At 45.4% G+C, this 26,143-nt stretch overlaps 1 protein-coding gene across 1 annotated transcript in view; it reads right to left on the bottom strand.

Annotated features, from left to right (window-relative positions):
- Positions 1-1,885: 1,885 nt before the first annotated feature.
- Positions 1,886-26,143, bottom strand: part of DMBT1 (deleted in malignant brain tumors 1) — a 42,286-nt gene continuing 18,028 nt past the window's right edge. The window contains exons 25-42 of the mRNA XM_040606699.1: positions 24,810-25,081; positions 15,495-15,719; positions 13,571-13,858; positions 12,555-12,866; positions 12,062-12,115; positions 11,337-11,648; positions 10,114-10,425; positions 9,621-9,674; positions 8,896-9,207; positions 8,403-8,456; positions 7,673-7,984; positions 6,091-6,268; positions 5,490-5,780; positions 5,436-5,449; positions 5,140-5,354; positions 4,220-4,608; positions 3,303-3,574; positions 1,886-2,737 (exon numbers count right to left, since the gene is read on the bottom strand). Coding sequence (XP_040462633.1) covers positions 2,571-2,737; positions 3,303-3,574; positions 4,220-4,608; positions 5,140-5,354; positions 5,436-5,449; positions 5,490-5,780; positions 6,091-6,268; positions 7,673-7,984; positions 8,403-8,456; positions 8,896-9,207; positions 9,621-9,674; positions 10,114-10,425; positions 11,337-11,648; positions 12,062-12,115; positions 12,555-12,866; positions 13,571-13,858; positions 15,495-15,719; positions 24,810-25,081 — 4,033 coding nt within the window. The 3' untranslated portion in view covers positions 1,886-2,570. The remainder of the gene's footprint in view (positions 2,738-3,302; positions 3,575-4,219; positions 4,609-5,139; positions 5,355-5,435; positions 5,450-5,489; positions 5,781-6,090; positions 6,269-7,672; positions 7,985-8,402; positions 8,457-8,895; positions 9,208-9,620; positions 9,675-10,113; positions 10,426-11,336; positions 11,649-12,061; positions 12,116-12,554; positions 12,867-13,570; positions 13,859-15,494; positions 15,720-24,809; positions 25,082-26,143) is intronic.

The raw sequence follows: 26,143 nt of genomic DNA, 5'->3' as shown, positions 1-26,143 counted from the left end.
TTAATTCTCTGTATTTTCAACTAGGACGTGAAAGGCAAAATCTCAGGTCTCGTTTTTCATGTTTTCATGCAACAATGTTAAATGCTTAGGTGGGATTTGACTGTATGCATTTCCAGCATATTTCAGCCTGGTTTATGAATGTGCACACAACACCTTGAAAGGCTGGGTAAGTCCTGAGAAGCCAAACATACAACCATGGGAAATAAAAGAAGTAATTTTATTGTGATCAGCAACCAAAAGTGTTGAAAACTGAACAAAACTCTTTCCTCTAGAAAACAGATATGAAATGTCTTTCAATGTTTAAATGACATTTTGGTGAGACCTGAAATGTCTCCTGGCTGAGATTCAATCTCTTGGATAAGACCCGTGGGTGTGCCCGGTTTGGGATGTATGTCAATGGGGAGGCTTCCAATTGATTTGACAAAACGTTTAGGTCAGATTTTCAGCCTTAAATATTGCAAACAAAACACCTGTAAGAGCTCAGCATCTTTTTAATTTGGATGTACTTAATCTAGAGAAGTGAAAAATTAATGGGGAAGAAAAAATATAAATCAGCCTTCAACTAGGTAAAATGCACCTAAAGAGAAAGGGGAGAAAATTACTTCCCAGGGACAGGAGGGACAGGGCAAGTACTAGTGGGCTTGACCAGCAACAGTGAAAACTGAGGACAGACATTGTGAAAAGCATTCAGTGGTGATGCTGGTTTCAATTAGCGAGTCTTGTGAAGCATGAGATTGCCCAGGCATTAGGGAAATGTCTGTTGGGAAGATGCTGGGCTGAGGTGGTGGTGCTGAGGGTGCAGGGGGAAGCCCCAGCTGATGTGCTTTTGGTGCTGTGGATGAGCAGCAGTGCCCATGGACGAGGAGGAGGTGGCACAGAGGATGGAGGCAGCAGCAGGCACCTAGCAGCTCTGTGGGAAAAAGGCTGCGGAGTTCACGGGGATAAGTCCTGCGATGCGGAGTGAGAAGGCGAGCAGGGCTATAGCAGGGATGTCAGGAGCAGGAGGTGTGGGCCACGAGGAGTTAACAAGTGGCAGCAGAGAAAAGAGCTGTGGCAGTTACACTACATGCTTGGGGGACAGGGCACGATGGTTTCTGTGCTCTGTGGCTTTTCAGCTTTGCAAATACGTCTGTCATCAATGCGGAACTAAGGAGTCTCCCAAGGCCTTTCATGTGAGGTTTGGACATTTGTTTTACCTTTGCTGATAGATCTTATTTTATTTTTTTATCCACCCTTTACACTTCAACTCCATGGAAACGCCTTGCTGTAGCCACACACCCGGAGGCGTGCCCAACACTGGTACAGAGAAGAGGTACCCCACACCTCCTCACAATGGTGCTTCAAAACACAGCTGTGGGCAGAAAGTTGAGTACCGAAGGGAAAGCTTTCTCTCCAATAACATGGGGAAACATACGGCTGTAGTGGACGGTTATTCCTCACTGGCATGTAGGGGAAGTTCCTGCCACCTTTCCTGAAGTCGTCACCTTTGGTGATGCTGTGGGAGGAGCAGCGGATGTGGGACCTGGTTGGATGGGGGAGGATGCTCAGGGACTGGATTAACCATCGGCTGTGGAGGGAAATGCATAGACAGGTCCTTAGAAGTTCCCTAAACAATGTGGGTTATTGTGCTTTTGTGTGTGACATGCAGGAGAAAGTAATGGAAACCAAAAGAAGAGGCATTTCGGAACCAAGAGGCAGCAATCTGGCTCCCTAGGGCAAGGTATTGCCTGTAAATTTGCCTGTACAGAAAGAAAAATAATTAGCTCATTCCTTTTGAAGCCTACGTTAAGGTATTTGGAAATTCCCTGTTCAGTATGTCAGAAGCTGGAACAGAGTCCACCGCTTGGTGAATTTTTAATCCAACAGACCACATTCTTCCACATAGTAAAATGTTTGTATTTTAATCAGAGACATTAATTTGAAAGACAGAATAGAATTATTGCTTTGTAAACATTCCTTCCTTTGATTTTAAATTCCACTGCTCACCTAACAGATTACTTTAGCTTGGAAATCTCTGTATTTTATAAATAAGCACAGATACATTATTGTTTCAATGTGAAAATTAGCATTAAAAGCAATGGTCAAAATAATTAGAATATTGTATAGTCACTATTCCAGATGCCATGGTAAGATCAATTATTACATTTCCTTTCCAGACATGATCTATTACTTCTCCCCAAATTAACTCTTCCTCCCATTTAATACACCTTGGAAAATTTATTGATACCTCATTCATATTTTCTCTCTAGCTCACAAAATTTTGAGCCATTAGATAAATAGTCTTAGAAGGATGTGAGAATAGAATTAAAGACGAGGAAAACAATAAAATGACTGTATCAAACAATGCATAACATTAATGTTTAAAATATTTCTTCATTGTTTAACAGGTGTTAGGGTTGCAAAGTTATTCTAAAGCACTTTAACAGGCTAGGACTTGTAGATAAAGGCATCACAGCTTCTTACAAATGGCACGTATGTGACTGCCGCACTGCCGTCAGTGAAGCATTTTGGTAGTTCGTAACACGTGATGTTTGCCCTGTAACCATTATGGATGATGCTGACCTTTGATCTCACATTACCCCATGAGAAAATGATTTCTTCAGTGCAGGTCTTGCCAGAAACCCGGCAAGAACGAAAACGGCAACGGCCAGGACGGCAGCAGCAGCAACGACGGGTACGAGGGGATTGTCAGCAGCAGTGGAACCCGCCTGGGGAGGAGGCACAGAAGAGTCCAGCCCTACAAGTGAAGGCAGGAGGGGTTTGATCTCGGTGTATTAAGCATCAGGGCATAAAGAGCTGCTACATTAAAAGGGATGGTTCCCAGACCAGTCAGAAATAAGCTAACTTCTTACAGATTCATTGCTTTAAACTATTTGAACAGGTTTTATGTTAGCAGGGATGACAACTGAACTAAGCAAATTTCATAAGCAGAAGGCAACTGAGGGAATTAAATGTTTCCCAAGAGAGCTGGGAGTTTGCTCCCTGCTGGCCATCACATTACACGAGCAGGCTGGAGCTAATTAGGTCAAAGGACTCATAGCACTAAAATGGGTTACGTGCTACCTCTCCTTTGGGACAGCCACGGCAATTGTACTTTTTATATGTGCATGTGAAAACAGGGGGGCTGCAAGGTGTTAAAAGAAAAGATTTGTAGACATTTGGGTCAGCCAAACAATCCCTTCCTTTTTATGGAGAAGTTAGCAAAAGCCAGTTTCAGTGGTGCCAGAAACGCAGAGCTCTGGCTTTCCTTGAAGCCCAAAGTAGTCTTAGAGTAAATACCAGACAAATTTATTTGACTTTACCCATATTCCTGCTCTGAGCACCCCCTCCTCGAAGCCCAAGTGGTCCAACAACCACATTCACTCTTTCCTCAGCAGAACGTGCATCTCTCTTGGATCTGTTCATACAGCCCTGGTAGCAGCGGGAAGCATAGTCCCAGAGCCGGCACACCACCAGCTCGCACTGCAGGTAGACCAGCCTGTGGCGGCTGATGAACTCAAAGGCATTAAATCTGAACCGAGCAAAGTGGCTGTAGGGGGACTTGTAGGTAGCATAGGAAGAATCTCTAGCACATCTGGAAAGAAATGAAAAAGGGGAATTAACCTTCAGGGATACACACGTGAACATTCCTGCAAAAAGCCAATAGATTAAAACAAAGTTATATCGTAGCCAGGTACTAGGAACACAATGGGATAACAATGCAACTTTGTAGCACAGTATAGACTTCAAAAATATTGACTTAAGTCCTATGAAGCAGCTAGAGCATTGGCGACTTTTTTTTTTTTTTTTTTTTTTTTTTTTCCCAAGAGAAGGGGACTGTAAGTGGTGAAGACAGAAGAACAGACTCTTACTAATGTCTGTGCTTGTACTAGGCATAAAAAAAATGAGTCTAATGCTTGACCTCTTTTTACTGAAATATATAATGCCTGGGACAATAGATTTCTGCTGCCAGTTTTCGCTATCTCATCTACCTCACTCCCACTACTTTGAATTTTGCATATAGGACAAGAATGAAGTAAGTGAAATAAAATGTTAGTAAGGTCTAAATGTAATTTCTTATTTTGAGGCTCATACTGTAAAACTAAAAAAACAACAGCCCTTTTTAAGAGTCTGTGGATAATGAGATCGAAACCAATTCAGATTGGCTCTATTATTTTAACTAAAGGCAGAAAGGGTATTACAGCCAAGCTTCTAATGACTTTATCGATAAAGCTCTTACCCATTCTTGATTATGTCATAGGCCAGAGTGCTAAAATCATGAGGATCAGGTGATGCCACACATGTATCCACAAACACGATCAGATTTGGGTCAGAGCTGTGAAGAGAAGCTTGAAGGTACAAATTTTGGTTCAAGTCAATGTAGTATGGAGAGTCGTGCACTTGCCGCAAGAATGATGAGGAATCATAAAAAGAGATGTTCATGTCATATCTTCCAAACTGATTTTCATTCACATCTACAGTATCTTCAGCAGCATACATTATTTGCATCCATGTGTTGTGTAGCATTTTGCAATTGATATGTAAGTGAATATTCTTTTTCCTCTTGATTATGTACCCAGAAGATGTAACTTTGATCATGTTGGAGTAGTTGATTGTATCGTTGTTCTCCTGTTTAACATATAATTTAAAATGAGGAACCACATTTTTTTCATGTTCCATGTTCTAAGCTTTGGTAGAGTAATAGACAATTTAAAAATGCAGATTCATCTTAAACTCTTTAAACCAAGAAACTCTGTGTGGGTCTTTTCTGCTCACACATTGTAAATAACCTTACTAGAGTATGTAATTAAACAGCAATCAGTGGAGAAAAACTCTGATAAATCCAAGGCAGAGGAAACTTCGTTGAGCATCTGTACAAAACGCCAATTGTGTTGTATGCAGCCATCCCAAACCTGCACGGCACTTACAAGGCTACGTCTACTTTAAATCAGGCAAAGTTGATATAACTTCCTTCCACACTTTCCTCCCTAGAAGCTCATTTCTATTAAGCATGGGGATTCCCGAAGGTATGGAAAGCGAAAGCACTAAAAACCTCCAGGTCTCGCTGGTTCACTTCTTCATGCTGTGGACCACAATGGCCCTGTCATGACTCTTTTCAAAGTGATTCCCGCAATCCAGTGTGCACAACGGTGAGCGTACCTCTCGTATTGTCCCACAGCTGTTGTAGGGAATGTTGAAGATAACCTCGTGTGACGTGACCGTTGGTTTACAGCGGTTGTCATTCAGGGTGACCATCTGTGCTGAGTAGCCCTGAGCCTGGAGATAGTCTCTGTTAACCACAGCGTGCATGTAGTCTGGCAAGCACAGGAGGGCTGGTAGAAGAAGAAATGACAATGTATTAGTGAATTCAGGAACTTGTTAATTATTAAAGTTTTAATTGTACCATATGTTGGGGTTTTTCTTCATTTAGAAGGCAAGCATCATATTTTAGACACATAATTTCATTTCCCTAACATCTTTAAATATACACAAATATTTATTTTGCAAACAAAAGCAATAAACAGGCTTGTTTATTGGGTAAGAGCTTTCCCAAGTCATTAGAAACAGAAACGCTGTCTGGGAACTTACTAATGTTGTGATTTGATGGAATGGAGGAGTAGTGAGCCTGAAACCCTCGGAAGGTGTATCTAGAATCGCTGTGAAAGTGAATGGTCATCATGTTTGAAGAGGATATGTACGTGAGAAAGGAACCAGAACAAAGTCTCCCAAGAAGCGGGGAAGAGTGTGGAGGCCCATCGTAGACTTCAACATAGTCGTACTGGCATCTGCTGCCTTGCATCCTGGTGAAGAAATAGCAGCACCTTGTTAAATGTGTTTCAGAAACTCTGATGTGACTGCCTAATGTGATAGAACCTTTCAGCACTCAAAGTTTTTACAGCAGAGGTTTTATTTGTTTTGTATGTAGATGTCACAGAAAATGGTGGGTAAAAAATACTACAGTAATCCAGATTTTGTTCTGGCTTTCCAACTGCTGGATGTTATTGGAAGTATCTTTAAAATTGGGAAGGTTGCTTGTTTCAAATAAATTTTCAGACTTCTCATATAGGTTTTAACGTTGTTATTTGCCCAGGAAATCAATGTTTTACTTACACAATATCTCTAAATGTGAGCATAACACGGAAATTGTTCTCTACTTGTATTTCCCACATGCAGTCAGCGTTGTTCGGATATCTTCCAGGGAAGAAGGGGCTCTGCAGCACCCCAGAAGAATTTGAGATTGAGCCACCGCAAAAATAAGGTGCTGCAGAAAGAAATAGAAGATAATTCACTTACAGTAACCCCTATAAAATTGAACCTGAGCTGCACACGTCTCATCGGCAGCTGCTGAAAAGCAGATCTCCTGCTGACTGGAGGTGATATTCTGCATGACCCAAATAAAAATAAATATTTGGTTTTGCTTTAGGTTTACTTTTGTGATGGAGTTGGGATTCCCTGTCACATCTATGGTGTCAGACCACCCTCTGCAGGCTGGGCTGGTAACACCTTGACGCTTTCTGATCTGGTGTCTCTTTTCTGCAGTCGAGGAGGTGTCATGGAAGTACCTTACTGAGCAGACAGCATCCCTTTGGTTACTCTGCTGCTTCTCTTTATTCCCCTGAAGACTTCGAAGGATAAATTAGCTGCAAGTCTTCTAGGAAGCTCTGTAATTTTACAGTCTTGAACTAAGCACTCCAGGATGCTGGGCCAAGTCTTAAATATACCTTATTTCTCCTTTAAAATCTTTCATGTTCCTGCCAGCATGTTTAACATAAGAATTATGTCATTCAGAAAATCCTAAAAGTTTCTTTATAGGAAGGAGAGCACAAACTCTGAACTTAATCCTTAAAAGATGTGAAACATAAAGGCAACAACACCCCATTTTATTTTCCTGCACAGGGACACCCCCCAGAGCAGCACACTCCTCCCTGCCTCAGGTTTTTGGGATTCTCTGATTATTCCAAGCTTGGGAGCACCAGCTGTACCCAGACACTGCCATTCCTCTAAGCTGACTCGATGGGTCTCTCAGACACCTTCACTTTCATACTATTTCCAGTTGTAAATGGTTTCGCTTTAAATCAAAAATCTGATTTCTAAGGCAAAAATAGCAGGCTGAAGACCATAGCACCTTTAGCAAACAGAAGAGCCAAAAATTACATTTTGCAATACTTGAACACCACACTTCCAATATTGATATATGTGGTTAGAAGTCAGAGGTTTAGAAAAAACTTCCTAAACCTTCATCCAGCTGAAGATCCCAGAGAGAAAATGGCTTGCCCAAAGCCAAAGAGCATAACAACAAAATAACCATCACTCAAATTCAAGGGCTTATCGTAGCCTGCCTAAGAATTAGCATGCAGCTGTAAAGTCATATTGCCACAGAAGCAAAAATCAAATTTAAAAAAGCCCAACAGGGAGACAGACCACAAATAAACAAGGTGAGAAGAGCCAAAGAAGAGCATTACCTGACGAAGGTGTTGGCGTGGTCATGGCAGCTGTGGGTGTGAGGGAAACAGAGCCAGAGGTGAGATGTGTTGCTCAGGACAAAGGTGCTGGGGCACAGACATGTCCCCACATTGGGGCCATAGGGTACCACAATGGGGAACGCAGTGAAGAGGGGACGGAGATGCAGGGGGCCAGGCACAGAGGGCTGTGAGACCCATGGTATAGCCAGTGGCCTCTGCTGCCCACGCACCTGCACAGATGACGCCGGCGTCCTCTATGTGCCCGCAGTTGTGCATGCCCCAGCCGTTGTGCCGGCACATCTCGAGGGAGGTCTCATCCCCGCGGCACTGCACGTCATCCAGGAGGATGCTCCCAGAGCCGAGGCCAAAGTACGCGCTGCCCGTGGCGTTGGTGGGCTGGCCACAGCCCAGCTGCTGGCACACCACCTGGGCATCCCTCAGGTCCCACTCGTCATCGCACACCGTCCCCCAGCTGCCGCCGTAGTACACCTCCACACGGCCCTCGCAGCCGTTCCTGCCACCGGAGAGCCGCAGGCGAGCACCTGGGGTGAGGCATGTGACACCGCGTCAATGTCATGGTCCCCAGCTCCCTGGCTGCTTCAGGGATTTGGCCACAGTGACCAAGAGCTGGGGTGGGGCAGACCTGAAGGGACTGGGGTAACGCAGGGGCTGAGCAAAGACCCCAGGTATTTGAAGGGCAGATTCACTCTGTGCAGGGCCCTGGTGGGGGATAAATGGAAGCTTCCTGGGGGTCCTGGGGGCTGCTCAGAGCATGGGGGCATTTCCAGAAAAACATCCTTTGTGCACATAGAGTATGGCTCATCCCCTGAGGGTGACCACTGATGCACCCTGGAAATGTCACGGGAAAGGGGAGCAGCAGCCCGGCACCCAGCAGGCACCAGCCAGCAGCTCCCCCCACTTGCTGTAAGGCTGGGAACAAGCTGGGTGGGCACAAATTACCTGTTGAGTACGGCCATTCAGCAGGAGGAGCTGCATGAGGGGTTGAATGCACATCTGCAAGGAAGAAGAGGGAGTGAATGAAAGCGCAGCAAATGCAGCAGGCTCGTGGCAATGGGTGGCCATGGCCATGGCAGTGGCTATGCGTATGGAAATGCAAGACTGAGGCATTAATTCAGGGAGAGACTGTGCAGCTCTTTTCTGCCATTCCCCATCCAGACACCACCTGGACGTGTCCCCAGTGCTGCCCCGACCTCCCCACATTGCAATCCCAAAATCCTGCTCTTTGCAACCATGCTGAGCCCCTTCAGCTGTGAGCGTGAGGAGCTGGCTGTGCCCTCTGTGAGTGCTTCCAGCACCAGGCAGCAAAGGCCCCCAGGCTCGCCACTCCGCTCTGCCTCTACCCAGGGAGGTAAGCATGGCTGTTCCAAGGGAGGGCACCGAAACCTCCCTGGTGTGATCTGCCGAGAGACGGTGGCCTCCGCTGCCCACGCACCTGCACAGATGACGCCGGCATCCTCTATGTGCCTGCAGTTGTGCATGCCCCAGCCGTTGTGCCGGCACATCTCGAGGGAGGTCTCATCCCCGCGGCACTGCACGTCATCCAGGAGGATGCTCCCGGAGCCGAGGCCAAAGTACGCGCTGCCCGTGGCGTTGGTGGGCTGGCCACAGCCCAGCTGCTGGCACACCACCTGGGCATCCCTCAGGTCCCACTCGTCATCGCACACCGTCCCCCAGCTGCCGCCGTAGTACACCTCCACACGGCCCTCGCAGCCGTTCCTGCCACCGGAGAGCCGCAGGCGAGCACCTGGGGTGAGGCATGTGACACCGCGTCAATGTCATGGTCCCCAGCTCCCTGGCTGCTTCAGGGATTTGGCCACAGTGACCAAGAGCTGGGGTGGGGCAGACCTGAAGGGACTGGGGTAACGCAGGGGCTGAGCAAAGACCCCCTGGTTGTGCACAAGGCACAATGACCAAGGACCTGTTGGGGCTCCATGGGAGCTGCATGTGGATCCTGGGGGCTGCTCAGGGCATGGGGGCATTTCCAGAAAAACATCCTTTGTGCACATAGAGTATGGCTCATTCCCTGAGGGTGACCACTGATGCACCCTGGAAATGTCACGGGAAAGGGGAGCAGCAGCCCGGCACCCAGCAGGCACCAGCCAGCAGCTCCCCCCACTTGCTGTAAGGCTGGGAACAAGCTGGGTGGGCACAAATTACCTGTTGTGTATGGCCATTCAGCAGGAGGAGTTGCATGAGGGGTTGAATGCACATCTGCAAGGAAGAAGAGGGAGTGAATGAAAGCGCAGCAAATGCAGCAGGCTCGTGGCAATGGGTGGCCATGGCCATGGCAGTGGCTATGCGTATGGAAATGCAAGACTGAGGCATTAATTCAGGGAGAGACTGTGCAGCTCTTTTCTGCCATTCCCCATCCAGACACCACCTGGACATGTCCCCAGTGCTGCCCCGACCTCCCCACATTGCAATCCCAAAATCCTGCTCTTTGCAACCATGCTGAGCCCCTTCAGCTGTGAGCGTGAGGAGCTGGCTGTGCCCTCTGTGAGTGCTTCCAGCACCAGGCAGCAAAGGCCCCCAGGCTCGCCACTCTGCTCTGCCTCTACCCAGGGAGGTAAGCATGGCTGTTCCAAGGGAGGGCACCGAAACCTGCCTGGTGTGATCTGCCGAGAGCCAGTGGCCTCCGCTGCCCACGCACCTGCACAGATGACGCCGGCATCCTCTATGTGCCCGCAGTTGTGCATGCCCCAGCCGTTGTGCCGGCACATCTCGAGGGAGGTCTCATCCCCGCGGCACTGCACGTCATCCAGGAGGATGCTCCCGGAGCCGAGGCCAAAGTACGCGCTGCCCGTGGCGTTGGTGGGCTGGCCACAGCCCAGCTGCTGGCACACCACCTGGGCATCCCTCAGGTCCCACTCGTCATCGCACACCGTCCCCCAGCTGCCGCCGTAGTACACCTCCACACGGCCCTCGCAGCTGTTCCTGCCATCGGAGAGCCGCAGGCGAGCACCTGGGGTGAGGCATGTGACACCGCGTCAATGTCATGGTCCCCAGCTCCCTGGCTGCTTCAGGGATTTGGCCACAGTGACCAAGAGCTGGGGTGGGGCAGACCTGAAGGGACTGGGGTAACGCAGGGGCTGAGCAAAGACCCCAGGTATTTGAAGGGCAGATTCACTCTGTGCAGGGCCCTGGTGGGGGATAAATGGAAGCTTCCTGGGGGTCCTGGGGGCTGCTCAGGGCATGGGGGCATTTCCAGAAAAACATCCTTTGTGCACATAGAGTATGGCTCATCCCCTGAGGGTGACCACTGATGCACCCTGGAAATGTCACGGGAAAGGGGAGCAGCAGCCCGGCACCCAGCAGGCACCAGCCAGCAGCTCCCCCCACTTGCTGTAAGGCTGGGAACAAGCTGGGTGGGCACAAATTACCTGTTGTGTATGGCCATTCAGCAGGAGGAGTTGCATGAGGGGTTGAATGCACATGTGCAAGGAAGAAGAGGGAGTGAATGAAAGCGCAGCAAATGCAGCAGGCTCGTGGCAATGGGTGGCCATGGCCATGGCAGTGGCTATGCGTATGGAAATGCAAGACTGAGGCATTAATTCAGGGAGAGACTGTGCAGCTCTTTTCTGCCATTCCCCATCCAGACACCACCTGGACGTGTCCCCAGTGCTGCCCCGACCTCCCCACATTGCAATCCCAAAATCCTGCTCTTTGCAACCATGCTGAGCCCCTTCAGCTGCGAGCGTGAGGAGCTGGCTGTGCCCTCTGTGAGTGCTTCCAGCACCAGACAGCAAAGGCCCCCAGGCTCGCCACTCTGCTCTGCCTCTACCCAGGGAGGTAAGCATGGCTGTTCCAAGGGAGGGCACCGAAACCTGCCTGGTGTGATCTGCCGAGAGCCAGTGGCCTCCGCTGCCCACGCACCTGCACAGATGACGCCGGCATCCTCTATGTGCCCGCAGTTGTGCATGCCCCAGCCGTTGTGCCGGCACATCTCGAGGGAGGTCTCATCCCCGCGGCACTGCACGTCATCCAGGAGGATGCTCCCGGAGCCGAGGCCAAAGTACGCGCTGCCCGTGGCGTTGGTGGGCTGGCCACAGCCCAGCTGCTGGCACACCACCTGGGCATCCCTCAGGTCCCACTCGTCATCGCACACCGTCCCCCAGCTGCCGCCGTAGTACACCTCCACACGGCCCTCGCAGCCGTTCCTGCCACCGGAGAGCCGCAGGCGAGCACCTGGGGTGAGGCATGTGACACCGCGTCAATGTCATGGTCCCCAGCTCCCTGGCTGCTTCAGGGATTTGGCCACAGTGACCAAGAGCTGGGATGGGGCAGACCTGAAGGGACTGGGGTAACGCAGGGGCTGAGCAAAGACCCCCTGGTTGTGCACAAGGCACAATGACCAAGGACCTGTTGGGGCTCCATGGGAGCTGCATGTGGATCCTGGGGGCTGCTCAGAGCATGGGGGCATTTCCAGAAAAACATCCTTTGTGCACATAGAGTATGGCTCATCCCCTGAGGGTGACCACTGATGCACCCTGGAAATGTCACGGGAAAGGGGAGCAGCAGCCCGGCACCCAGCAGGCACCAGCCAGCAGCTCCCCCCACTTGCTGTAAGGCTGGGAACAAGCTGGGTGGGCACAAATTACCTGTTGTGTACGGCCATTCAGCAGGAGAAGTTGCATGAGGGGTTGAATGCACATCTGCAAGGAAGAAGAGGGAGTGAATGAAAGCGCAGCAAATGCAGCAGGCTCGTGGCAATGGGTGGCCATGGCCATGGCAGTGGCTATGCGTATGGAAATGCAAGACTGAGGCATTAATTCAGGCAGAGACTGTGCAGCTCTTTTCTGCCATTCCCCATCCAGACACCACCTGGACATGTCCCCAGTGCTGCCCCGACCTCCCCACATTGCAATCCCAAAATCCTGCTCTTTGCAACCATGCTGAGCCCCTTCAGCTGTGAGCGTGAGGAGCTGGCTGTGCCCTCTGTGAGTGCTTCCAGCACCAGGCAGCAAAGGCCCCCAGGCTCGCCACTCTGCTCTGCCTCTACCCAGGGAGGTAAGCATGGCTGTTCCAAGGGAGGGCACCGAAACCTGCCTGGTGTGATCTGCCGAGAGACGGTGGCCTCCGCTGCCCACGCACCTGCACAGATGACGCCGGCATCCTCTATGTGCCTGCAGTTGTGCATGCCCCAGCCGTTGTGCCGGCACATCTCGAGGGAGGTCTCATCCCCGCGGCACTGCACGTCATCCAGGAGGATGCTCCCAGAGCCGAGGCCAAAGTACGCGCTGCCCGTGGCGTTGGTGGGCTGGCCACAGCCCAGCTGCTGGCACACCACCTGGGCATCCCTCAGGTCCCACTCGTCATCGCACACCGTCCCCCAGCTGCCGCCGTAGTACACCTCCACACGGCCCTCGCAGCCGTTCCTGCCACCGGAGAGCCGCAGGCGAGCACCTGGGGTGAGGCATGTTGCACTGGGTCAGGGTGTCCAGATGGGCTCCTGCAGCAGGGCCTCTGCATGGCTGCTGCAAGGTCAGAGATGGGTCTGGTGGGCTTGAATTACCTGTTGAAAATGGCCAGTCTGTGGTGGGCACTGGAACAACAGATGCGAGTAAGAATTTAGTGTCAATGAAAAAAGCAGTCAGCACATCATGCACACTAAATTAGCCTGTGTTCATGGAGCTCCTGTCCTATGGTACTTCACATCATGTGGAGGTCTTTCATTCAGCAGAAATGACTATCGTGACTTCTCTGTTTCACAGAGTCACCTGTTCCTGGGCAGGATTCTGTCTTCCTTTACAAAACATTTGGTGCAGCAGCTCTCTCTTTTTCCTGTCCCATCCCAAATCCCAGAACTTGTCTAGGAAATAGCTATGGTACTACCCATGCAGGATCTGGAGAGGCAAAGGTAGAATGAACCTTTGTTGCCATCCCTCCCTGAACAGTTTCCTTCACCAGCAATTCCTACACAGATCCTGGCCTTAAGCCTCAGCACTCCCAGTTTTCCATCTCTTCTCCATCCTCCCTGTGGACTTCTTTGCCAGGAGTGGCCTAACTGGAGTGGCCCAGTGATGGGAGACTCCCTCCAGCGCAATCAGGTCTAGGAAGGGAGATCAGGGGCAATAAGAAGATCAGGGAGTGACAGTGGACAGGGTTACCTGATGTGCTTCTATCTGTTGTGGTAGCCATTGTCTCTGTGGTCATCATTGTCTCTGCTAGGGTCGTTGTTTCTGCTAGGAGAGTGGTTGGCACTGTCGTGGTTATGTCTGCTGTTGAGGACATCCCCACTATGGAAGTCGTTGGTGCTGCGACAGTTGTCTCTGCTAGGGAGGTCATTGCTCCTGTGGTACTTTTCTGCCCCATGGAGGTCATGTCTGATATGGACACTGTAGGCAGTGTTGAGGTCTTTGGCACGGTGGAGGTCAACAGCGCTGTAATTGTCTTTCCTGTGAATATGGAAGAAAAACACGCTGCACATGAGGACCATGCTTGTGCAATAGGCACACCTGTATATTAGCTACAACCCCAGTTCCTCAAGGATGAAGTGAAATCAGGACAAATTATTCTGATGTAATACTCCATCCTGACTGGGGTCAATGGGGAGAATGGAGGTGGGTAACAGTCAACTGAAATTTTTTCTTGAAAGTGGTATTGCCAGATGGTGACAGCAGGGAAAGGTACTGATGTGGCATCTGCTGCCAGCTACAGGACACCACAGCCCAGGCACAGCTGGACGCTGTCCTCTTGCAGGCTCCTGCCACAGAGCCAGGAGCTGTAGGGTTGCTGGCAACAGTAAGGCTTGGACCTATCACCATCTCGACACCCTTCTGCAGAGGCTCGGGTCATCCCCAGGGGCAGCCCGGTCAGTGGTCTTGGGGTGGTGCTTGGTGCAAGGCCAGGAGTGGGTCAGGCCAGCGTCAATCACCTGTTGAATACGGCCAGTCTGTCGTAGGCACTGGAGCTGCAAACGCAAGCAAGAAATAAATGGCACTTAAGAAAACACTGAACACAGCACACAAATGGTAACAGAAATATCACAGAGAGTTTTGCTGTTTTCTTCTAAGGCCAAAGCACTGATGTAGCTAGCATTTTCTTCCAGCATGAATTCAGCTCTTTAGGCTCTTCCTCTTTGAGGAAATGTAGAAAACTGCAATATATATAAAACACCTGAACACCCTGTTGTCATTAGCCATGCCTCAGTTCATGATGATCTGTTGTTAATACAGGAAAAAACAACATACAAATGAACTACCTTTTCTTAAAAAATACAGGGGGAAGCAAAACCTGAAACCCGCAAGGTGACAGAGTACTCAAAATGGATGGATATTTGTGAAGGAAAAGAGTATTAAGGGACCTAAACTTGAAGGAAAATTTGAAACATACAGAAACAATGCAAAGTAAGTTGTCAGCTATGACATTTTGGGTTATGACTGTGAAATTATTATTGCTCATAATGAATGCATTAAGGCTTACTGTAAGGATATGGGTTTCAACTAACCCCATTCCTCCCTGATGAACGTTGCCTATCAGACATAGCTTTGCCTCTTTTGTTATTTGCTTTCTCACTGCTGGGTGATTAGAAGGAATAAAAGTTTTACACATTGCAATGAATATATCTGATCCTTGGGTTTTTTGATTGCTTCGCATGGAATGAGCAAGCACAGCTGGTATACTACCCTAGTGAGAAAAACATGAGTCCATGCTGGCTCTGCAGGGTCAGTGGAGCGAAAAGACAGGGTGGTTGGAAGATCAGACGCTGCTTGCTGAGAACAGGTCTTTTCAGAGGGAGTGTGCCCTTCACAGATAGAGAATTCTTCATAATAAAGTAGAAAGAAATGTTAGACATTTATCTGGTGTATCCGATATCGCTTTCCATCATATGTCTTGAATGAATGTTATCTCAGGAGGAGAATATCTGCATGCCCCCATGCTGGCACATGTATATCGAGTGTAATTTATAGCAAAAGTATTTTGAAAAGAAAAATGCAACACCACCTGAACAGACAACACCAGCATCTTCATAGTGGTCACAGTTGTGTATCCTCCATCCAGGGTGATTACAGTGCAACAAGGAGATCTCACTTCCATTGCACTTCACATTGTCCAGCAGGATGTCACCCGAGCCTTCCCCAAAGTAAGCGTTTCCTAGAGCTGTAATGGCCTGGCCACATCCCAGCTGCCTGCACACAACCTGGGCATCAGAAATGTCCCAGTAATCATCACAAACTGTCCCCAGACGTCCTTCGTAATAGACCTCAACACGACCTTCACATCTGTGCTTTCCGTTCACCAGCTGGAGATGGGTCGCTTTGGGAGAGAGGACATTGAGCACAAACACAGTCAGATAAATAAGCTGGAAGTGACCTTAAGAAGTCATCTCTTCTGTCCCCTCACCCCATCGTTCCCAGTAGGTGCTTGCCTAGCCCAATATTAAATGCCTGTAAGGACAGAGGTGAACCCCACCTTTCTTCTTCCTCTCTTCCACATCTCAAAATCAGCTGCATGTATTTTATCCAAGGTTTCTACAGAAAATTTAGACAGTAAGATGGACACCAACCATTTCAGCAAAAAAGGAAATGATTTAATAGTAAGAAAATCATAACAGGAAAGTAAAGAGGAGACAATTAATTTCAGTATCTGAAATCCACGTAAAACTGTATTAAGAAAATAGCTTGACATTTTTTTCACTTTGTTAATAGGAAGAAAACGGCATGTTTTAAGAACATGCCATGTTTATGTATTTCTTTTAGCCATTGTTAAAAGGTTTTATGCTACAAAACAAGGAAATATCACATTTTGCATTGAATCTTAGCAGGACTGAGGATGTACAGCACAGCTTTCCTGCCCTCAACCTGTGTCATCCCAGAAGCACAGGTGTATAGCAGTTCTACATGATGTACAAACTTTCCCAAATTTATTCTCATGGAACTGCTACAGTGCTGCCATGTAAAAATTGCCAGGCAGATAAATGGCAGCTGAAGGACAACAAGCAGTACACTACTTTGCTTAAAATTATGTCAGAATTAGCCAAATGAATCCTTCAGAAAAACTATGGAGTTTTACAGAAAAACAATAGCCATTCTTTATATTTCTCCCTGCTTTATGCATTTTAACTAGGATTTATCTTATTCCTCTGGAATTTTTAGGAGAATTTTAAGGATCTAGAGTTCACACATCACAACCAAATCATACGGTTTTTAAAAGTAATTTTAGTGGAAGAATTCCACTAAGTGTTCAGCAGAATGGGCAATGGTCTCAAAGAGATTGTAAACATTTCAATAGGAATCCTGCAGCTTTATTTCTTATACGCCAGTAAAATGTTATTAGAGTTTGAAATAAAGAGATACCTGATAACCTGTCATGTATAGATCAGGTTACTGCATTCATTCAGGTAAAGCCCATCTGCTTTCCAGTTTGACTTAGGTCGTTTATACATTCTGCAGTGAACAGTATGAAAATCCTGATTTTAGAGATCCATTTTTAGTGAAGTTTATTGAAGACTTTACCACTAAGTGTGAGCAAATAAGTGTTGTAACTTAAGATTTGCAGTGTGTACACTTTGAAAATCAAAACATGCACGCTGTGCTTGTTATACATTACATTTCTGCCCAATACATATTTAACTTGTTATTAAACTCTGAATAAGTCCTCCAAAGCAAAACATTCTGTTTGGAGAAGCTCCTCCCAGTTTCTGTACTGAGCATGATATTCTATGGTATGGAATATCCCTTTGGCCAGTTGGGGTCAGCTGTCCTGGCTCTGGTCCCTCCCGGTTCCTCATGCACCTGCTCACTGGCCGAGCATGGGAAGCTGAAAAGTCCTTGATTTAGAGTAAGCACTGCTTAGCAACAACCAAAACATCAGTGTGTTATCAACGTTATTCTCATGCCAAACTTAAAACACAGTGCTGTGCCCGCTACTAGGAAGAAAATTAATTCTATCCCAGCTGAAACCAGGACACACACTCATAGGATTTTTGAGAAGTGAAACAGCAAACCTGGCAAAAAGTCAGAGTGGGATTAAGAAATTAAAGCTGATCTAAACCAGTTTCATTTGTTCTCATTCAGGGTCTGTCACCACTGTGAGAGCATAGCCATCCGCTGGGCTGGTAATTAGATAGGTTGCATCTTGCCTCACACTTCAAAGGTGTCAAAAAGACAAAAGCCAGTGATTGTACAAATACAACACTTACTCTGACCCAGGAGAGAGATGCAGAGGCTGGGGAATGAAGCCAAGAGCAGGGAGAACTAGAATAGCCAGAGTGAGATGGCTTATCACCAGGCAAGTAGAGGAAAGATAAAGAAAACTGGGTGAGGTAGATGATGGCAAGATAAATTATCGTAATCATGATTATAACCATTTGCAGTTATTCTAGGATACACATAGAACTATTTAGCTCAAAGTCACCCAAGTCTCTTAAGAGATAGAAACTAGTCATCTAAGGAAAAAGTCAATGACCATTAAAAAGTTGAACTAAAGGCACTTAATGCATTTCAATATTTTTAGATGCCCCTCATTTATCTACAGTGCTACATTATGAAAAGTAACTTCTTGTTATATTTTTTTTAAATTTTACATGAGATCAAGAAGGATCAAATAATACAAGCAATATTAAATATATAGCAAATGTATGCACGCATATATTCTTGAATAAATACACATTTTCTAAAAATTCTTCCCTAATTCTTACATCAGATTTCCGGAACTGGAAGAATAACTCTTCATAACGTACAGACACAATTCTTGCAATGATATAAGGCACTAAGACAAGTACAACCCTGTGGCAGCAAAATGAACTCCACTAAATGGTTTAAATCCTTCTTACCATTCAGTACGACGGTTAGTTCATAATTTTAGCAGAACAAAACTGTGCTAGCCCTTTCACCCAATTTCCCCGTTAATCTTTTGCCCAAACCAATACCAGCATGAATGTGGTTTCTATTCATGGAATCAACAAAGAGGACATCAAGCAGTCTTTATATTTATTTTATGCATCCTGGAACAAGTCTAAGTGTTTTACCTGATTTGGCCTCCAAAACTGCTGGCCCCAGCAAGAGGAGCCATGTCAAAATCATAGTGGTACCCAGCTCATCAAGGTTGTTGACAGAAAGGACCGTCAGAATATATAGTCTCTATTTCTGAAGGGGAGTGGCTCTGTAGGTTTCTTTTTCTACAGGAGAACAATAAAACAACCACAGTCGTATGATCTGAAACAAACATATGTTTGATTTGATGTTTAAGTTTTTAGAACTTCCTGGATTTTGCAGAAAGATAATAGATCAAGAGTAACATTTTCCACTGCCTGGGAGGAAATATTTATGCTACCATGGGTTTCACAATCATTTCATTGTACAAAGAAATGGAGCTCCTATCCAAAGATACCTTTCAATTCCGGCTGATGAATCTCACTATTTTTCTTATACGAAGAGATTCCTTGGCAGGTCTGGGGAAGGTAGTGGAATCTTGAAACTTAGACTGACTTTCTCCAGCAAAAGAATAAAAAAGTTTCATAACTGGATGCCAACTAGTGTGACAAGTCTCTCTGAGGAGCCATGAATGTCTTAAAGCTTCAGCATATTTTAAATAAAATAAGACCTGGTGGCCCTGTTTAAGTATGACTGGGTGGTCTCAGAAAAGCCTTGCAATTGAAGTCAACACCTCCAGCCCCAATATGATCCCACTCCTTTTTGGCACTTTTAAGTTCAAGTCAAAACACAGTTCACTGAGAGACTTAGATTGCAAGAAAGTGTCAAGAGAAGCAGGGTCAGTCAATAACTTTTCATGAAAGCTGCAGAAAAATCAATGGATTTTATGCATAGTTAAGTAAATCACAAAGGTTGCAACTTAACTTTATTCTAAAATTTCTTTTGATCCTCTGCACCATCAGATAGCTGGAGGGGGGAGGTTCAGATTTGTATTAAGAATCTTTCTAAATATATTCCTTGTTTAATTGTGCATAGTGACTATTACAGCTGTATCATTCTTTAACAAATGAAACCAAAACCTTTCCACAACATGAAATAATGCTTAATTCTCATTCATAATTTTCTTGCCAGAGTGGTTACTTTTCGTTATTTCTGTGTTTTAACCATTTAATGAGAAAAAGCTGGCAACCATTCTAACATTGAAGAGACAGAATATTGCTCTTCATCTGATTCCTACCTCTAAGCAGCCATCGTGTCTTGGATGGCATTATCAGGAGTTAAAATTTGTGGCACAATTGTTGCTGTATATGGATTTATTGTCTCCAGAGGCAGTCATCAAGGGTAAAAACTAAAGTCCAGGAGCCCAAGAGAAAAAGAGAATGACTTAGAAGGTCTGTCCACAGAGGCCAGCATTATTGGAAGGGAAGAAGGAAGTGCAAAACACAAGATGCCAAAGATCATGTTGGAAGCCTTGAAAGTGAACGCTGAGAAGGGTAAATATGTTTCTTCTTTATACAAACAACTGCATTCACACACGAATGAGGAAATGTATACAACACCTGGTATTCACTCTTCATATTCTTCTGGTTTTGACAACTTGGCAAGAAGCAGAAAAAAATCAGTATATTTGTCTGACCAGTCAAACACTGCAATCAATGAAGCAAGAGTAAGCAGTGGATAGCAATTCTTCTCCAAACTCTTGTAATAATTGAAAAAGGTGGGGAGGAAGGGGAACGTGAAAGTGATTTCCAGGTGGTTCAAGTGAAAAAACACACAAGTCAAACTGTCCAAGTAAGTGAATAACACTGACTGATTAATTATTCACTCCTTTCTTCACTAATTAATTCTTTACTACAGACTTCAAAAACCTAGGTGTTTCTAGTGATCTTGATTATCAGACAATCTCTGCACAACAGGACTAGAGAAATGTTGTGCTCCAATTAATTTGAATTAATTAATTAATGAAAATACCATACAGGACATGTCATCCTACCCATTGGCTAGGTAAGTCTTTTGCAGTAACAGGTTTTTGTTCTCTAGGATCTCTTCAGGCAACTTGAAGTATTTCTCAGCACATTGCTCTGTGAAAGAAGCTCCACCAAGATTTTAAAACACTCTCTCTTCTGCTGACTATTGTTAGGAGACTTCTCCAGACATACTGGCTTTTGTGACATCCAACCAAAACCATTGAAAGGACAAAGAAGATTAATCAGCTTTTAGCCATGACTACAAGAAAGTACCTACATAGGAATAAAGGTATCCAAGACTTCTTCACAAAGGCGTGATAGTTTGAATCCATGCATTATGGTGCAATGTGGTAGCTTAGTCTTATTTATTTGGTTCCCTGATGGTCTCCTGGGGGCTGTCGCCTGTCTTATGTGAACCATGTCATTGCAAATTGATTTGCATTTGTTCAGTGGTGAGGATGCAAGTGGATCAGAACTGTCTGCTGTTGAGAGTCAAATCCACTGGATATGCCAGTAAAAGATTTCCTGAATGTGGTGAGGCAGGAGGTGGGAAGGAAGGTTCTTGGCAGAAAAATCACTCACCAGGGACATGTACTTTAGAACACAACCCTTTCCTCATCATCAAATCCAGTTCTCTTGAATCCTGCATTTCTAGAATACTTGTGGATCAAGGAAGATGGCAGGAAATAAGGAGGATGAGTCTGAGACACCAACTACTTGAACAGTTTAGCAGTGTTTTCTACAGCAACATTTAATATGGAAACCACTGAACTTGGTACTTCTGCCTTGCATTCTGATACAACCTTGGTATGTCTCCATCTGGGACCCATGGCACAGACATAGTACGGGAAGACTCAGCTTTCAGCAGCACAGACACATTTCAGATTCAAGTACCAACATCCTAGGTCTAGGATCTTTCTGCTTGTCTGATCACAATAATATTCAGAGACTAGGAGAAGTAGAAAAAGTACCATCAAGCTATGCCCTGAAAAATGGTGGGGTAGCAACACTGCAGCAGCAAGATCACAGCAGGAGCAGGGGCAGGAGAGAAAACAGAAGGTCTGGGCAGAGCAGAGGGGAAGGTCCTCTTCTAGAGAGGCAGGAAAGCCCAGGTCCAGGAAAGTCTTCACTGTGCTGAGCAGGTCAGTGGATTCCTTCAAGCCTGGACAATCTCTGGTCGACACAACTAGAGGAAAGGCAGGTCAGCCTCCTGGGTTGCTTTGCCCTTCAAGGTGTCTGTAGGCAGAGAAGAGGGGAGGACTCTACTCATGTTCCTCATGTTCCTCGTTACTCATGTGTGACAGATACATTCAGCCCCCTGACCAAACTAGCAGTAGTTTGTTACAGTCTCCAAAGGAGGTAAAGGCCTGAGCCATAGGTGGGCCAAGAGCCCCTTTAGAAAACCCACGAAGGAGCAGAGCGACCTAGTGAGCGTTGATGCATATGGGCTTGGAACACAGATCGTACAATTAACACATGAACAGTGGGTGCCTTTTCCAAGACTCATTTACCAAGGAACAGAGCAAGTTGTGGGTACAAGGGGTTTCATGCATACCTCCCCAGTGTCTGCAATTTGACTATGAGCCAACCACTTCATCCCGTAAATATGACAGCCTGTGAGCCTTCTTTGGGCTCTCCCTGCTAGGCAGCATGGCCACATAGTGGTGATGTCCCCTTGAGATGGGACACCCCTCAAAGCTGCTCCTTGAGGCAGAGAGACCTTTTTATCAATGACAGATTTTTGGATGAGTCCAGATTGAGCTTTCTCTAAATTACAACTGGACTGCACACCAGTGACTCTCTCCTTGAACTATGACGCCTCTTAAGGTTTGAGATTCCTTACCTGAGGCCAGGAGATTCTTCCCTACCCAAGGTGGAGAGATCCCTTATTTGAAACAGATCCTTGGTAAGTAGCTGATAGTATGCTAAATTGCTACTAATGAAATCCATGTAGCTAATTCCTTTAGACATAAAGCATTGTCCAATTCTGAGACTAAGATTGGACCTAGACGCACCTAAGCTCCATCAGGAGTTTAGAAAGCAAAGGAGTTGGTCCACTTTGAACCTTGTGACTCAATGGGAGCGTGTCCCTCACCCTTTGCTTCTATGGTCTCTACATAAATCTTCCTAGCTCAATTCTAACTCGATTTTCCTTTGTATGTTTCATCCATGTAGTAAGTGGTAGAGTGAACCTTGCCATCAAACTTTGTTAAATTGCACATCTACAAATTAATATTAAAACTCTTTTTGCTAATAACTTGGATGATGATTCTTGGAGCAACCCTAAATCACTCATCCATGACATCATGTGTAGACAACAAAATTCATTTCGACTTTCTGTGGGCAATGTTAATCCCTCCTTGTATGGTGACTTCTCCACAGCATGGAGAAGTAATGAAAGGCCTGCCTGGAGTCACCAGGAAAAGGCAGCTTGAAGGAAGAAATGGCACAGGAAGTAATGATGATTCCTGTCAGAGCTGTCCACATCCTCCTCGTCAGGTCAAGATGTCACCCTAGAGTACAGCTCACCTTCCTTACACGTCACTACTTTGTCTCTGACTCACCTCACGCATAGTACATTATACTGTTCCCAAAAAACTTTCCTCTTTCATAGCTGGCAAGAAAACAGAAAAGTCTAAAGAAGATAATTTCTCAATCAAATACCAATGACCTTTCCACCTGTAATATGTAGTTTCTTCCAAACAGGTTCTTCCTTTTTTATTGTTTTTATTTTCTTTTCGCATGGAGACAAGAGACAAGTCACGCTTCCTTATGACAACTTACGTACATTCTCTCCCTCCTGCCCCCATTAAAGGTGTAGAAATGCGTAAGAACAAGAGCAGAAATCATCACTTGGCAAAGCCACTTTGTCAGAAGCCACCTTCTCCAACCTGATAATGCGTTAGCTGGGAGTTCGGACACTTGGGTTGTATGTGTGCAAGTACACAAAAAAAAGTAGTGCTCAAAAGATGTTTTCTTTCCTGCATTTTTTAATTACCCATTTAAAATAAGATTTGATTATATTCATCCTTTATACAGAATCTTATAAATGGCCTGCATTTTCTCAGAGGAAAATGTAATTGTGAAGATCCGTACCCCCAAAAACAAGGAATGCTGTACAGGAGCAATTCCTTATGTACAGCCCCTGTGCATTTTTGGCTATGACTCATTACTGAGATATTTTTACTGCAAAGAAACATTTTTCTTGGACTATTTTCCAGACTACCTCACGGTGCTACACAGGTGTTTTATCTGCATATCAGCAACGGCAAAATAAGTTAGTTCTTTCTCAGGTCACTCAAATCAGTCTTCTTAGATGGACACTCAACCAGGAGCTCAACAGAGATGCTCTGAAATATCCAGCATTGAAGATGGCCACTTATTTGGATGCCAAGATGGAAGAATCAACATTTCTTTAGATCTCAAGTGTATTTGGACTTGAGGATTTCAAAGCCAAGCTCCTTTATAAATTCAGTTCATGGTAACACCAGGTGTTATCTTGATATAGTACATTTTTCAAAAAAGATAAAAGATCTGGATGATGGAATAGTCAAGTAAGAGTTACTCTCTACGCAGATTGCAACATTAATGAATGCAGTAGGTGGCGGGTGAAAACATCTTTCCGGCTGCAAGTCTTGGGTTTCCTTTCACATTATCTGGTATGGTATGGGTTCTTCAGTTTACACTTCAAAAGAAATGCTCCCACCATGAGAACAGCAGCTAAAAGCACCACAGTGGTTACAACCAAAGAAACGTGGGAGCTGGCAGCAGGCACTGAGCTCTGAGACTCCCCTTTCTCCTGGATGTCAGAAGCCAGCTTTGTGAAAAAAAAAAAAAAAAAAAAAAAGAGAGAGAGAGAGAGAGAGAGGGGGGGGGGTGTGTTAATTTCTTTTTTTCCTGAGCTAGTTAATCTCAAAGGTAATGAGGCAAAGAGAACTTGAATTTAAAAAGTTGCAATCTGGATCTGATCAGAAACCAAATTGTTTTATTGTGCATTGTTTCACAAATGATTCTGTGGCCATGCCAAACAAGTAAAGATTATGGTAGGAAATTGAAGAGCAACTAAGAGTTTGTAATGATTACACTCTAAGACCATAAGATGCTGGGTTTTGATAGTGGAAACAGCAGCTACAGGACAGTGGGAGACAATATTTCCAAGAGGACCTACAGATTGGTTTCTAATAAATAAGAGACATGTCCATCAGGCACAGAGAGCTTTGAAAAATTAATATAAATCCTGCAGGGATATGAGTTACATCTCATCCTTCTTCCCACAGAACCAAATCAATTGCCATTTGACATGTGCAGGACAAATAATGGATCTACACTATGACAGAAAGGAAATAGCTGGTAAACCTTATAAAAAAAAAATTCCCCTAAGAATTATAGCAGAGTTGTGAATAAATCAGCAAAGGTTTGTCCAGAGCTGGATTTCAAGTTCGAACCGACGCACAAACATACAGTAATCTACAGAGTTTTATGTCATTTAAGTTTTTTAAACTTACCAGCAGTCCTTTTTCCAGTGTCAGCTTCCCGAAGTTGGATAGGTCCAAGAACAACATTCATTTTTTCATGGGAAGAGCCTACATTCCTCTTGAACCTACTAACACAGCCCTGGTAGCAGCGGGAAGAGTAGTCACGGTACCGGCACACCACCAGCTCACACTGCAGGTAAACTGATGAGTGTCGATTAAAGAATGAAAAAGCATTAAATGCAAACCGAGCAACATTGTGGTATGGTGAATAGTAAGAGGAGTAGGTAGGATCCTTAACACACCTGGAAAGATATAAAATTAACAGATTAGCTATTGGGAATACAAACACTATTTTACTATCTCTGTGCAGTATGTTTCAACTTTAAATATAAAACCAGAAGGTAATGGTGTAAGAGAACTCAACAGGATTAAAAAACCAAGTATTCTTAGCAAGAAGGGAAATTAAGAAACAAAAAAAAGTAACAGTGGCAGTGATTACCACAATAATATATACAGCACAGAAATTTTGTAGCTCATCAAAGTTTCTGCAAACATGAGTAGCTGAAAAATAACTAGTGGTGAAGACCTGATTTGCATTTGCAAACAGGATTGCCTATTTCCAAATAGGTCCCAGCAGATCGCTGCAGAAAGTGCCCCTTTCTATTCTGGAAGAACAAAATTACTTCTAATACACAACTTTTTGGGGAAAGAAACATGCTTTCTAGTCCTTCAGTGTTGGTAGAGTACCTTGCCTGAATCGTGACACCTGACAGAAATCTCCAGGTTTTTCGCAGAACAAGTTGCTAGCTTAACTTTTCTGTCAATGAGTTTCACTTACTGTCAATTACTAGCCTTAGAAGTTACCTAACTTAGATCCTAGTCCATCTGGTTTAATTTAACCACCATGAAAAAAGATCACAATAATCAACCCAGAATTGTTACTCCAGGATATGTCAGAGTTGCCCTTAATTATATCCGTGCTCATTTCCCTAATAAATACACCAAGGATTTTAAATCCTTCTCATTCCTATTTTATTTTATAGCGCAGTGATATCCCAACACACTTTATATTTACATATAGGTATTACTGATTTCAGATTCAGTAAATACATTTGCTTTTGGCACAGCTCCATGTCACATGAATAAAAATTAACTGGAATCACAAGCCTAACTTGCAGCTTCTCAGCGGGTTACTACCCTGCTAAGGTTACTGATGGGAACACCCTCCTAGCAGGCAGAAAAATTCACATGCCACCAAGCACAGAAGGGAAACAAACTAGCACAAGCCTTTCATTCCTGGAACAAAATGGCACAGTGAGAGCCACACTTTTATGCTTCCAGCTCCATCAGTTTTGCATTCTTTA

The sequence above is a fragment of the Falco naumanni genome, chromosome 9 (genome assembly GCF_017639655.2).
Source record: "Falco naumanni isolate bFalNau1 chromosome 9, bFalNau1.pat, whole genome shotgun sequence".
Lineage (NCBI taxonomy): Eukaryota > Metazoa > Chordata > Aves > Falconiformes > Falconidae > Falco > Falco naumanni.
Note: the sequence above shows the minus strand (reverse complement) of the source record. Positions and strands in the feature narration are given on the sequence as shown.